Source organism: Heloderma suspectum, chromosome 1 (assembly GCF_057233095.1).
Source record: "Heloderma suspectum isolate Gila_16-S chromosome 1, 16-S_ref, whole genome shotgun sequence".
NCBI lineage: Eukaryota > Metazoa > Chordata > Lepidosauria > Squamata > Helodermatidae > Heloderma > Heloderma suspectum.
In genome coordinates, this window is record NC_139458.1 from 9498610 (window position 1) to 9513771 (window position 15162).

General features: G+C 44.4%; 1 protein-coding gene across 1 annotated transcript; it reads right to left on the bottom strand.

Moving 5' to 3' along the window:
* Positions 1-967: 967 nt before the first annotated feature.
* TBPL2 (TATA-box binding protein like 2) lies at positions 968-12960 on the bottom strand. Its single transcript, XM_084826480.1, has 7 exons — positions 12836-12960; positions 9277-9674; positions 8244-8331; positions 5863-5954; positions 5158-5325; positions 4401-4495; positions 968-1434 (listed from the first exon to the last, which is right to left on the bottom strand). The coding sequence occupies exons 1-7, from the start codon at positions 12884-12886 to the stop codon at positions 1355-1357; spliced, it is 972 nt and encodes a 323-aa protein (XP_084682606.1). The 5' UTR covers positions 12887-12960; the 3' UTR covers positions 968-1354.
* Between the last annotated feature and the right edge of the window lie 2202 nt (positions 12961-15162).

Consider the following 15162-nt stretch of genomic DNA (forward strand, 5'->3'; position numbering starts at 1 on the left):
CGTTGTTCTTTTTTCTCTCCCCCCACCCCTTTTTGTTGTTGTTGGAAGGGCAACAAACTCACAGACCTGATCCGCTGCACACAAAACCTTGCCCGCGAGGTTGTGCGTGCGTGGGCTCACCTATTAGGTCTTCATAACGGTGGATTTTACTCCATTTATTATTTATGAAATTCATTACTTCTTTATCATTATAAAAAGTAATAAAAGTTCTTTTAATTATAAAAATAATTTTATAGTAATGTTATAAAAATAACCCACTTCTCATTATAAAGTAATACATCTATATTGAGAGGCACTTTGGACATTAACAAACTAAAACGGCTGTCATTGTTTCCTGCAACTAGTAATTCAAATGTTAGCCTCTCTATAGACTTTAAATTGTCTTGCTAAGTGTATTTACGCAAAAGTAAACCAGCAGGCTTAACATCTAAGGGAGCACTCCTATGGCCACTAGACAGCAGGCCATAGGATATCTTGTTTTCCAGGAACCATCCTGGGAGCCGAGGTCAGTTCCCGGAGAACCGATCTCCCCCCACTTCTGTGCTGCCTTGGAGGCAGCACAAAACAGCCTTGTGTGGCTTGCAAGAGGAGTGGAGCTGCCGAAATGGGGCGTTCCCGGAGGGCATTCTGGGGAGGGGGAGGGCGGAAATGCCTGTACAACACACCTAATGTGTCATACGGCAGCCTCCTCCCCTGCTCCGCCATCCCACGGCTAGACAGCCACAATCAGCGGTCTAGCCGAAAATGTAGGGCAGGAGAAGCGTGGAGGGAATGATCCCCTCCATGCTTCTCCTGCCCTGCATTGGATAGGCGGTTGCCTCCAAGTTCAGAGGCGGCCACCTATCTGAATAGGATTGCGCCCCTAATAAGGCAACAAGCTATGGTTAGCTCTAACAAGAGTTATGGTCTCCATGAAATAAAAAGATCAATATGTGACTGGACAGCAACATGTCTAACTATCAGTAAATAAAATATAAATTTGGTAATGTCTTTATTTTAGACAAAAATAAGTTTTGAACTGAGAACACAATACTAAAAAGTATTACATAGTAATACGTTTCAAGATGCTAGCCCAAACCCCTGAAGTATTTGAACAGAATTTTTGCTTGTTTCATCTCTATTTTACACCATATTTCACATGTCTGAACAGTTCTGTTCAAAATGCCTTGACTTCTGTTCCATTTAAATAATTCACAACAGGAAGAATATGCTAAAACAGACTGAGTCAAGCCATAACACAAAAGCTATGATCCATCACCAATCTGAGGTATGAGAATTTGTACTTGGCGCTTAAGACTTGACAAAACATATACATTACAAACCCATCTGTTCTCCATAATTTGTCACAAAAAAATTAAGAGGCTTTCTTGAAACCCTTCAAGATCGGATAGATGTTTTCAAATGCTTCATATATTTCAGAACGGTCTTTGGCACCTAGGAAAAGATGGTTTCAGAATTAGCTTTAATAACATCTGCAAGAACTGGGAGTGTGTGTGTGCATGGCCGGCGTCAAAGGTAGGCATGGTCGGGCACCTGCTGAGGGCCCACTCCAGCAGGGGCCCACTAAGAGCCCCCTGGAGTTGCTCCCCCTCTTCAGCATTGCAACCTGCCTGTTCACGTGCCTCTCGCTCTGGCCCAGACAACGATGGTGGGGAGAAGGAGGAGGAGGAGATGCCATGGCCTGCTTGCTCCCTGGCTCTCTGCCTGCCAAGCAAGCAAACGGTAGTAATGATGAGAAGGGGCTGGGAGGGGGGAGCAGCTGGTGACAATGCTGGTGAGAAGGCAGACTCATGAAGGGGACCCACTGAGGGTATCTTACATAAAGACCCTCCAAAACCCGGAGCTGGCACTATGCATGTGTGCAAGAGGCAGGAAGGGAGTCCTTGCTCCCCCCCCCCCCCCGGACCCAATTAGGACAATATGCTGTAGCAGCCTCTCCCAGGCTGGTGACCTTCAAATGTTTTGGACTACAAACTATCGAATTCCAAAACTATTACAAAATGTAGTGAGGGCCACCAATTTGGATGGCTTTAATGGAGGATTGGACAAATTGCTGGAGGATCAGGCTATTGATGGCTACTAGTCCTGATGGCTATATGCCACTTCCAGTAACAGAGGCAGTGAAACTATGTACACCAGTTGCTGGGGAACATGGGTGGGAGGGTGCCCTGCTTGTGGGTTCCTGGTCGACAGCTGGTTGGCCACTGTGTGAACAGAATGCTGGACTAGATAGACCCTGGGTCCCATCCAGCATGGCACTCATGTTTTCATGTTTTAATTCTGGACTGGCTGGGGCCTGATGTAATCCACAACAGCTGGAGGCCCCCAGGGTGGGGGAAGGCAGAGCTATGGGATAGCAATGAGGGAAGGTTCAAAATGACACTGATCTTTTATTAACACCCTACCAGAGTGGGATGGTTTTTAATTATCTCCATTAGACTGGTTGAAAAACTTGTACCAAGAGGTAGAAAATTGCACCGTCCTTCTTGCCAGTCCCAGGCTCATAATGTTAATTGCCATGTTACATCCCAAAACTTGGTTATCCAGCTCTGCATGTTGTCAGTCATTAAGAGCCAGACTTCTTCATATATCCAGGAGATTTTTCCATGTAAGCCACTGTAGCAATATCCATCCCTGGTAACATTTTCTCTGGAATCTGGTATGCTGTCCAAAAAATGAGCTTCCAATTTTTGCTCAGTCCTGGATAGAGACTGAAGGTGCTTCCAGATGGAGAGCTCCTAGCACTACTAAGTAGACGGCATTATGCAGCTATTCTGACTTTTTCTCCCTAATGGATTTTCTCTGGTAAGAGAATGGAAGCAGCGGTGGGAAACACAGAAGATACAAGATGATGAAGTTTGGGCCCCTCGTAAAATTCTGTGATTGAGGCAAGACATGCACACATCATCCTGTTATCTTTTCTAGACTTCAGAATGACCCTTACAACTCTCTTTGGGATTTTAATTGTAAGTCACCTTAAGGGCCATATTTGGTCTGGTAGGCGACTCATAAATTTAGAAATAAATACAGGCCATTTTGACAAGTAAAGCCTAAAAACGGTTGTTGCATCTCCCACTTCAGTACATCAAGAACACCACGGTACACTGATCTGAATGTACATGCAGCTCAGAAGTTGCTCTTTCTTGCGTTTACATTCACAAGGTATTCATTCTGAACTAGAAAAGGTTTTCTTAGGCTGCAGTCCTGTACACCACTTATCTGGGAATAAGCCCCATCGATCTCAGTGGGGCTTACTTTTGAGTAAACATGTATAGGATTATGCTCTCAGTCACATGAATCTGCATTGAGCACAGGAATGGAGAACCTGGGGCCCTTCAGATGATGTTGCACTCCAGTTCCCATCGGACCCAGCCAGCATGGCCAGTGGTCAAGGACGATGGAAGTTGGAGCCCAACAGCATCTGGAGGTTGGACTCCATCTGCTTTAGTAGAACAAAAGCAAGGTGTCCTGCTTTAGAGCTTGCCTTTGTTTCAACAGGGCTTGCGCTGGAGTTGTTCCCAGCAGGAGTACTGTGCCTGTACTCCTTTTTCTTCTTCTTCACACACAGAGGGGATCTCTACACCTCAAGTTTATTGCGCATTCATGGTTGCTCACTCACTGAATTGTGCGGGTCCATTACATGATGTCATCATTGTCCAGTCGTTATTCCACTATTTCCTCCCACCTATCCCGTGTTTTCTTCAAACGGAAAAAATGGGGTAGTTTTCCAGATATGTGCAAATGGAGCGCCATGTCCTCCCCGTGTATTTCTCCCCTAGCGGGAATGAAGCACGGAGTGTGGATGTTGGGGGCGTGGTCATGATGTCGAAGGTGGTGACGAAGGTCTGATGGGCGTTCAGCTTCCCTGCTTCTGCGCCATTTTGGCTCCTTGCCATTTTCAGCCTGCCTGTTCAAAACTGAGCAGCAGAAGGACAGAGCAGCAGTGAGGGGGGGCGGAGGAGCAGCAGAGGGGCTGAGCAGCAGGGACTGGCCAAAGGCATGGAAGAGGGAGGTGGGGCCCTGGGGAGATCATGGGGGGGCTGTCCATGTCAGTCCCCATCCACCAGTAACGTGCAAGGGGAGGGAAAGGGGCAGGAACCTAGGGGCAAGTATCAGTGAACATGGAGCGTGTGTAACGCCCCTTCATGGAAATATAACGCTGTGGGAACGGCCATCTACAGAGAAGGAAGCATGTGTAAAGGGAATCAGTTGTGATCCTGCCTTTAAAACGGAAGTGGAAAGCCCCATTTTCACTCCGGGAGAGAGTGCAGGACAGGAAGGCCTGGCGTGCTATGGTCCATGGGGTCACGAAGAGTCGGACACGACTTAACGACTGAACAACAACAAGAAATCCCCAGAGAAAGATTTAGAGCTAAAGACTGTGATGCATATACACTTACCAGTTAATACAACTTTTCCAGACACAAAAATGAGCAAGACAATCCTTGGTTTGACCATTCTATAAATAAGGCCAGGAAACAGTTCTGGTTCATAACTGCAATTAAAAAACAAAATTACTAGGCTTAACAAAGAATTGAAATGCACAGAGTTTATTAGTTGCAAAGTTATCAGGCAACTTTCACAGAGGGTTTCTTAAATTACATTTTATGTGGCTTTTGGCTTTACAGTGCTTTTAAGCATCATGTGTATCCCTTCACCTTGGCTTGTATTTTGTGCACACCTGGTTATTCTGTGCTAGGTTAATGGGTCTGTTTCTTGGCATGCAGAGATGACATTGTTCACCCTTTCAGATATCTTAAGAGAGTTACACAGTAACTGAGTAGTAGAATCATGGTAGTAGGGCTGCAACTTTGATTTATTAATTAGGTCTTTGCTTACAAGTGACATAAAGTGGCTGAGGACTAGAAAGTCAATTTTTTTAGCCCTCAGACCAGAGGCCACTGTGCTTCCCAGTTCAGCGGTAACAAGAGGCCATTTTGAAAGCCTCTCCAAGCTATGAATAGAAATGCTTCTTTCCATTTCCCTGCTATAGCATCTCTGAACCTCAGGTCCCCAGATGTGGTTAGACTACAACTCCCATTATCCACAGCCAGTGGGGCCAATGGTCAGGATGAGAAGTTGTCATCCATCAACATCTGAGGAAAGGCTGTCCCATTGCCTCTTGGCTTCCTCCGCAGGTTAGGGGGACAGACCTACCTGCTGAATTGCTGATGCGTTAGGACCAAACCTTCTAGCCGGATGGGGAACCTCACATCGCAGCTGCCCACCATGTTCTGTATTTTGAAGTCCAGGAATTTCGCAGGGAACCCGAGTTTCTGCACTACACGAGCATACTTCCTGGCTGCCAGGCGTGACTGTTCTTCACTGCAGGTTCACAGAAAGGGTAAAAAGAAAAAGCCAGCCGCCAGAGCTTTAAGCAGGGCTAGGTATTCAGAACATAAGAACATAGGAAGCTACCTTATTCTGACTCAGTTCAGATGACCCGACAGCCCACCGTGGCTTAATTTTGCTGCTATTCAAGGGGATACTAGTCACGGAATGTAAGCTGCCTAACTCTGCATTCAGTATGTCGAAATGTTTGTTACCAAATTATCTATCTATCTATCTATCTATCTATCTATCTATCTATCTATCATCATCATCATCATCTATCTATCATCATCTATCTATCATCATCTATCTATCATCATCTATCTATCATCATCTATCTATCATCATCTATCTATCATCATCTATCTATCATCATCTATCTTCTCAGGCTGTTCTGGATCAGTCCTGTTCCCACAAGTGTTTATTAGCAATATAGATATCTCTTTCTCTTTTTTTGCCATGATCAGCAGGGACAGGAGCCCCCGTGCTACATTTTTTTTCTGGGTTTATAGTAATGCCAGGTAGTCCTACCTTTTTGCTCCTGTGCAGACCATTTTGCCAGAACTAAATATAAGGGCTGTTGTTCTTGGCTCTCTGATTCTCATGATCACAGCAGCAAACCTCTAACATTCAGGGGGAAAAAAAACAGTTTACTACCTTGTGTAGACAACTTTGATAGTATACAATTTGTTTTTTAAATTAACAAACGTTAAGGTCTTGGGTTTTGTTGTTGTCTGGAACGGCTTCCAATAGTCGGCAAGATAATTTTGTAACATGGGAAAAACATGTATTTTCCAAGGGTCTCCATTTGTGAAAGACAACATAAATATTACAAGATGGAAGATCTTATTTTTTAAAGAAGATATTATTCTCTTACAGTACACCAAGGATGAAACTAATTATCACTCATGAAAATGTCTGCTTTTTAGACTAGGAATTGTGAAATTGAATTGAAAGCCAGTGTGGTGTAGTGGCTGGAGTGTTGGACTGGGAGTTGGGAGATCCAGGCTCTAGTCCCCACTCGGCCATAGAAGCTCACTGGGTGACTTTGGGCCAGTCACAGACTCTCAACCCAACCTACCTCGCAGGGTTGTTGTTGTGAGGATAAAATGGAGAGGAGGAGGATTATGAACGCTGCCTTGGGTTCCTTAAAGAGGAAAAAAGGCAGGATATAAATGTAATAAATAAATAATAATAAATAAACTGTAGAGCTTGAAGACAGTGGAGGCTGGTGGCTCTGAAGTCAGTGGGGCAGTGAATCCGCTCCAGGTTTCAGTCAGAACCAATCAGAACTCTAAAGGAGTTATCCAGGGTATGAGATTTCTGACTGGTTCTGACTAAAACCTGGAGTGAATTCACTGCCCCACTGATATCGGAACCACCAGCCTCCATTGCTTGAAGGGTAATGCCACATACTACCTAAACAAAACCGCCATGTTCAAAGGAAGTATACCTGTTACCCAATGCTAGGACAAACCATGGGAAATGGCAATTGCCTTGAGGGCTTGTGAGCTTCCTGGAGGCCGTTGGATTGCCTACTGAGGGAAATAGGAAGTTGGGCAGGAGATGGCCCTTCTACAAGGCTGGGCCTAATCAGAATCTTGAGGGGAGACAGCCCAGAAGAAGGGAGGAAACTCCTTAGAGGTCGGATGGCCATGTGCCCTCTTCTACAGAGGACAGCCCTCTATTTGAGGGAGTCCTCTGTTTCAAGAAAGAGATTGTGGGGTTGTGGTGGAGAGCTGGATGAAAATGTCAGCCCAATGTGTGGCTGCTGGGTTATGTTAGGCATAATTAGAAAAGGAATTGAGAATAAAACGGCCAATGTCATACTTCCTTTATATAAGTCTATGGTGTGACCACATTTAGGATACTGTGTACAGTTCTGGCCACCATACCTAAAAAAAAGATATTGTAGAGCTGGAAAAGTGCAGAAAAGGGCAACTAAAATGATCAAGGGGATGGAGCATCTCCCCTATGAGGGAAGGTTACAACAGCTGGGATTGTTTAGCTTGGAAAAAAGGAGGGCAAGGGGAGACATGATAGAGGTGTACAAAATTATGCATGGTGTGGAGAATGTGGATAGGGAGACATTTTTCTCCCTCAAAATACTAGAACCCAGGGTCATCCTATGAAGCTGATTGGTGGGAGATTCAGGACCAATAAAAGGAAGGACTTCTACACACTGCAAATAGTTAAAACTATGGAATTAGCTACCACAGGATATAGTGATGGCCACCAATTTTGGTGGCTTTAAAAGGGGTTAGACAAATTCCTGGAGGAGAAGGCTATCAATGGCTAGTAGTCCTGAAGGCTCTATGCTACCTCCAGTACCAGAGGTAGTGAGCCTATGTATACCAGTTGCTGGGGAACATGGGTGGGAGGGTGCTGTTGCACTCGTGCCCTGCTTGTGGGTTCCTGGTCAGCAGCTGGTTGGCCACTGCGTGAACAGAATGCTGGACTGGATGGACCCTGGGTCTGATCCAGCAGGGCTCTGACTTGACTCCTGCATTGAGCAGGGGGTTGGACTCGATGGTCTTGTAGGCCCCTTCCAACCCTACTATTCTATGATTTTTATGTTCTTAAGGGCAGTCCTATTCAATTCTGGTTTAAAGACAGAGAACCACAAAAACTGTTGCCCATCAAGAGTCAGCACCTGAACAGCAGATTGAACCGGTGGACACACAGGTCACCTGTTCACAGGCTTCCACACTATGGTAAAATATACTGTATTTCTATTTAAATTATAATTATTATTTCTAAATGTCCATCTACGCATATAAATTGACACATGCAAATTTTATACGAATCACTGTCCTCTTTTTGGGAGCTGCATTTCCTCTGTTTTGACGATTCAGAAGTGTCTGCCCTACTCAGAGAAAAGACCAGTGCCAGAGAGCCTTTCTAGCGCCTACCTTTGGGTTATATTCCGCATTTCTGGCATGAAGAGCAATATTCTTGAGGTCCAGTTTGCAAGCCAGGTTTACAGTGGCCACTATATTCCTGGGGGAACAAGAGAAAAAGTGTTTGTGTGTTTAGGGACCTCATGTAGGAGGTAGCACAACAGTGGAAGCAAAACACAGATCACGGTACGATGCATTACGATCTGTTGTCCCTTTCACTACTTGGGCACAGGAAGAATTTACATTACTCTTGTTCCCACTGCCATATGGAATAGGATCATGGGGACATTGAAACATGTGTTGGAATCACCAGAAAGCTAGAACAAGTTCAGGAAATACTGCATTCACCTTGCTGAGAGAAATAACTAGCATTTGGATTCATTTTTTGGTTTTATAAAAAAGATGACCCCCCCTACTCATTTGGCTTTGTAAAATCTCACAAAGTGTTGCTAGTTTGCAAAGATTTGAAGCCTGAGGTTTAAAGAAAAGCAGGGCACTTGCGTTTAAGCCACAGGTGGTTGTCAGAAGATTTATCTCAGGACAGATCCTAGACATTTGGTTGCTTGGGGAAGGGGCTGCGGCTGTGAATGGATGCAAACCCTCCTTCTCTCCCCTTCACCACTGGGTCCATTGCTTGGTCCCATCAATTCACATTAGGAAATCTACTTGCTGCAGCCCCAGGTTAACCAGATTAAGAGGGGAGGAGAATGGGACAAAGCTGGAGTTGGGGAAGGGGTGCTGGGAGGTATGGGTTCCCCTCCCTATTGATGCTGTGTTTTAAACTGTTCCTCCACCTAGCCACCCCACTGAACATATTAATATGAGAACAATCCAGGGTCTACAGTATTCATGTGTAGCTTGGCCCCGAATCTCTTGCTGAAAAAGATATTGTTCCATGAGCCTGTTTTGCTCCATTTCCAGCAATATGGCAGTAGAAGTTCCATCACACTTAAACAGATGTGCTAGGGAGAGAATGTCACATTGAACCAGGCTTAGGACTGGGCATTCAAATGTGTTGGAACACTGAACCTTTTGGTTGACTTACTGTAACTGTGGAACAATGCCAGAACCTTCTGACGTGGGGGTTATCGGGGTCATAGGAGTCATTGGGGTCATGGGGGGACAGGCCCCAGATGACTCAGACAGTGGCTGAGTTGCATTTTCATCCCCCTGTTGGGACAGATCCCCATCATCAAAGAACACTCCACTGTCTTGCGTTCCCAGTTGAGAGCCAAGCTGCCCTTCCAGCACGCTGCCACCACTGCCATCTTTCTCATCTTGGCAAAAGTCATCCGGCAGGAAGCTGAGGTCTACTGAAGAGAAATCTTTGGTTTCGTCAAGCTGAGAACTAAACGATGCATCTGGAGTTGAGGGAATCGGCAAGTCTGTCCCAAAGGGACTCATGGGAGTGTACCTTTGTGGGCTGGTTGATGGGAACTCATCCTTTACAACAACAAAATAGGAGAGAAAAACATTGGTTACACATCGTGTTTATGGATCCCAAAAATATTATGCAAAGTTCTCCGGACTGTCAGAGTACATACTTGTAGCATCACCATGGCTTTAACAACATAAGAACAGCCATGCTGGATCAGACCAAGGGTCCATCTAGTCCAGCACTCTGTTCACACAATGACCGACCAATTGCCCATAGGCAGGACACGAGCACAACAGCACCTTCCCACCCATGTTCCCCAACAACTGGCGTACATAGGCTCACTGCCTCTGGTACTGGAGGCAGCACATAGCCATCAGGACTAGTAGTCATTGATAGCCTTTTCCTCCAGGAAATTGTTCAACCCCTTTTTAAAGCCATCCAAATTGGTAGCCATCACTACATCCTGTGGTAGCGAATTCCATAGTTTAACTCTGTGCTGTGTGAAGAAGTACCTCTTTTGATCTGTCCTGAATCTCCCACCAATCAGCTTCATAGGATGACCCCGGGTTCTACTCTTTTGAGAGAGGGAGAAAAATGTCTCCCTATCCACATTCTCCACACCATGCATAATTTTGTACACCTCTATCATGTCTCCCCTTACCCTCCTTTTTTCCAAGCTAAACAATCCCAGCTGTTGTAACCTTCCCTCATAGGGGACTTGCTCCAGCCCCTTGATCATTTTAGTTGCTCTTTTCTGCACTTTTTCCAGATCCAATATATATTTTTAGGTGTGGTGACCAGAACTGTATACAGTATTCCAAGTGTGGTCACACCATAGATTTATATAAAGGCAGTGTGATATTGGCCGTTTTATTCTCAATTCCTTTTCTAATTATGCCTAACATGGAGTCTGCCTTTTTTACAACACTGGGTTGATGTTTTGATCGAATTGTCCACCGCAATCCCAAGATCTCTTTCTTGCTTGGTCACCAACCACAGATCACATCAGGTTATACTTGAAGTTGGGATTTTTTGTCCCAACATGCATCACTTTACGCTTGCTTACACTGAACCACATTTGCCATTTAGATGCCCGTTCTCCCAGTTTGGAGAGATCCTTTTGGAGCTCCTCACAATCCCTTTTTGTTTTCACCAACCTTAATAACTTGGTGTCATTCGCAAACTTGGCCACTTCACTGCTCACTCCTAATTTCTCACAGGGCTCATGGGTATTGCACAGTATACACAATTACTGCACAACTGTGTCACATAAATGACCATCCCTGAGAGAGTGCACCTTTTGCACTAGCAACATATGTTTCCTTGATATTGTATTAATCTATGTGGACATATATCCCAGCCCAGCCCAAAGGTTCAAGGTGGGTAGTGTACTGAACAGATACACAACCTTGATCTAGGAAATTGAACCCAGATCTTCCATCATGTTATGGTGGGCCCACCTGTGGCTCAGTAAGACTCCTGTTTTTACTACCTGCAACAATGAGTATTTTAAGTGCCTGGTAGACCACAATACATGGTTCATGGGAGTGAGGGGGAGGAACCGTATACACCTGATATTAAAACACAACAAAACCCCACAAAAAAACAAAACTTTTTTTTATGGTAATATCAGCATTTTAAATGGTTCAGTAGTGGAATCTCAGTAGGGGTCACAGGCAGGGGCTCCATGTAGAGGCTTAGCCCTGGAACACATGAAGTACATATTACTGACAGGTGCTTCTGAGCATATGGGAAGTTCAATTCCCTGATCACCGAGTAATATATTGCCTGTCCCTCCAAATCAGAGAGTTGGGGGCATGGGGAAGCAGGCATGGTTTCTGAGATAGTTTGCCAGGGTCAGCTCCTTAACTCTGCTTATTTTTTCTAGATGCTGTTTTCGCCTCCACAAAGTATCTCTTTGCAACCATGACTACAATTCTAAGTGCACTTATTAACAGGCGAATTCCATTAAATGTACTGGCTTTACTTCTGATTACAGATGGGAGCACCAGGGATGCTCAAGCCCACTAGGACTGCTCAAAATCCATTCTGAAGCTCTGTTTGCTTCACTCCCATTTTTGTTAGCAACCTGTTTTTCTTTCTTTTCCAATGGGGAAAGGGCTCATATCAGAGGGGGTTCATGCACGTTTTGGTGCACGTTTTTAAAAAGTGTGCACTTCCCCCCATTAACTAATGGGTCTCTTTTGAAAAAAATGTCATTTTCAAGTGCACATATTTTTTAAAATACACACTTTGAAATGTGATCTCAAGCTCAGGAATGTACAAGGCAAGCTTTTTGCAAAAAGTGTGTTCCCTTTTGCATTTGGGGTTGTGAACAAGACAAGTTCTGATGATTTGTGAACTGAAATGAAATTCCTGTACATCTCCACTTCTGAGTAAACAGGCTGAGGTTCGAGCTGCATGCTTTCCCTGGCCCCTCTCCAGATGAGTTCTATCTTGCTTATCCTTGGCAAGTGTTGTTTGAAGCTACAATCCTATGTGTGCTTACAAGGGATTAAACCCTATTGAACATAGCTGGATTTACGTCCAAATAAACAGGTTTAGGATTGCAGTATGAATTGCTGAACCAGGATGCTCACTTGGTGGTCTGAGGTACCTCACCGTCTTTCTCAGCTATATAATGGGAATACCAATGGCATGTCTCAGAGGAATATAGAGAGAAGAGCGATGATAGGTCTAACACACTCGGAGCAATGAGAAGGAGCAATGAGAACACATTGTGACGTGATCCAGAGCTGTGGATCAGGAAGCTCCCAGTTCAAATCTCACCTCTGGCTGTTGAGTCAATAGACAGACAACCCACTGTCTCTTAGTCTCAGTCTCACATCTGCAATTTGGGAGTAACTATAATGCCCTACCTTACTTAGGACTGTATAAATGCTAAGCATTATTATAACTGGATGTACTATACAGTATAACCAGAATCAAGCAAAATAAGTATGGTAATAAGACATTTGCTCAACCTGTTCCAATAGCATAACTGTGACTTTTGTGAATTTCAGAGTAAAGAGCATCTAGCAATTCTATTAGTAAGGGCAGTAATTGATTGATTGATTAGTTATATTTCTATACTGCTCAATAGTAGCAGTAGCTCTCAGTAGGAAGACATACAATTCCTTGAGTCCTCCTGACAGTGCTAAAGATAGAAAACCAGCTACCCTAAAGCCCTCTCAGAACTAACTAAATCCAGCATCCCGGAGTTTACCTGGCTTGTGCACTGATCTAGGTAGCTTTCCAATGAGAATTCCTCATCCATGGCCCACTTCTCTGCTTCATAATACAGCCGAAGAACGCAGCAACACTACTTCCAGTTCAGTTACTGAGCTAACCAATTCCCCAATGATCCTTTTGGAGCAGAAAAAACCTGGAAATGGTGGTTTCAGGGGGAAACACAACTCAAACATCATCTTTCCAGCTGGAGGTATTCAAGCAGAATGCACTGGTGTGAATTAAGAACCTGCTTAGTTGAGAAGAGAATCAGGTGCTTTGCCACTAAAAATCTGACCATAAAAGTCACCTGGGGGACTCTCCTTTCCTCTCCTCTGTCTAAAACAGTTAGTGTGAGCAGGAAGAGAAAATCCATTTATTAGGATTGTCCAGAAAAATCTGTGTTGATCCTGCAGCAAGGTGATGTATGCACCTGACTTCCATTTGATAGTGGCAATCAGGACTTAAATCATATATATGCTCTGAGGTTAAACTGGATTCAAAGGCAAGGCTCTCTCTAATACCACCTGGGAAGTATTGTTTAACAAGCCCCTTTAGGATACAAGCCTATTCATATTTAGACAGAAAAAAGGCCTACAGTTCCCAGCATTTCTCTGTGGGGAGTCAGATAGTTATAGAATCATAGAATGGTGGGGTTGGAAGGGGCCTACAAGGCCATCGAGTCCAACCCCCTGCTCAATGCAGGAATCCAAGTCAGAGTATCCCTGACAAGTGGCTGTCCAGCCTCATCTTGAATGCCTCCAGTGTGGGAGAGCCCACCGCCTCCCTAGGTAATTGGTTCCATGGTCATATTGCTCTAACAGTCAGGAAGTTTTTCCTGATGTTCAGCCGGAATCTGGCTTCCTGTCACTTGAGCCCATTATTCCGTGTCCTGCACTCTGGGATGATCGAGAAGAGATCCTGGCCTTCCTCTCTGGGACAACCTTTCAAGTACTTGAAGAGCGCTATCATATCTCCCCTCTTTCTTCTCAAGGCTAAACATGCCCAGTTCTTCCAGCCTCTCTTCACAGGGCTTTGTTTCCAGTCCCCTGATCATCTTGGTTGCCCTCCTCTGAACCCTCTCCAGTTTGTCTGCATCCTTCTTAAAATGTGGTGCCCAGAACTGAACACAGTACTCCAGATGAGGCCTAACCAGTGCTGAGTAGAGGGGAACTAGTACTTCCTGGGATTTGGAAGCTATGCTTCTATTAATGCAGCCCAAAAGAGCATTTGCCTTTTTTGCAGCCACATCCCATTGTTGGCTCATCTTCAGCTTGTGATCAACAACAATTCCAAGATCCTTCTCGCTTGTAGTGTTGTTGAGCCACGTATCCCCCATCTTGTAACTGTGCATTTGGTTTCTTTTTCCTAGGTGCAGAACTTGGCATTTATCTCTATTAAATTTCATTCTGTTTTCTGCCCAGTGCTCCAGTCTATCCAGATCACTTTGAATTTTGTTTCTGTCTTCCAGAGTATTAGCTATCCTGCCCAATTTTGTGTCATCTGCATGTTTTATCAGCATTCCCTGCACCTCCTCCTCCAAGTCATTAATAGAAATGTTGGGTCCAGGACTGAGCCCTGTGGTACCCGCTCATTACCTCTCCCCAAGTTAAAACAAGCTTGAAACTGTGGGTGTTAATGTTTGAAATAGCCCTAGTAACTGCCTCTTTAACAACAGTTTGATCTACAGTGATTAATATGATAAGCAGCTCCTAACAGAGTGGGGAGAAAAATGAAGCAAAACAGGATAATGGCAGCACGCTTTCATCTGAACATGTGAGAAGAGCCTGTGTGCATTCAACTTTGTATGTACAGGGTACTCTCCCTGTGCAATTGTGAACCCTGCTTTTTCAAATTAATACAAGCGTGTGTACAAGAGTGTGTAATACAAGAGTGTGTAAGTGAAAAACGGCTAATGTTAGCTCCATTGTGCCATGGAAAACTTTATTGGCTGGCCTTTGTTGGAGGACTAGGAACGGGCCAGGCCTGCTTTTTGGCCATTTGTTGGCGAATCTCACCTCAGACTTTGTTCCTAACCCTTGTCTGGAGGTCAGGTTGTGTTGCTTTCAAGACATTGTTATTTTGAGAGGCCTTCCTTGAGTGACCAGCTGCAGTTTATTAAGTTCAGAATCTGTTTCTTTCAAAATGTTTTAATTGTTTTAATACGGTGTTTTAATTCTTTTATCTTTGTTGTTCACTGCTCAAAATCTTTGGATGTGGAGCAGTGTATAAATATTGTAAATAAATAAATAATAAGGAAATTTTCCTGCCCCAGTTATTGAACCAATACAGTATGTTCTCCCCACTGTGTTTTCTCCCCTCCTC

Excerpts from the sequence above, each read along its gene's own strand:
- TBPL2 (XM_084826480.1), bottom strand. The coding sequence starts at position 12,886 with ATGGATGAGGAATTCTCATTGGAAAGCTACCTAGATCAGTGCACAAGC. Across the intron at positions 9,675-12,835 it reads TAGATCAGTGCACAAGCCAG|GATGAGTTCCCATCAACCAG; the intron begins GTAAACTCCGGG and ends GTTGTTGTAAAG. Across the intron at positions 4,496-5,157 it reads ACGCATCAGCAATTCAGCAG|TTATGAACCAGAACTGTTTC; the intron begins GTAGGTCTGTCC and ends TTTTAATTGCAG.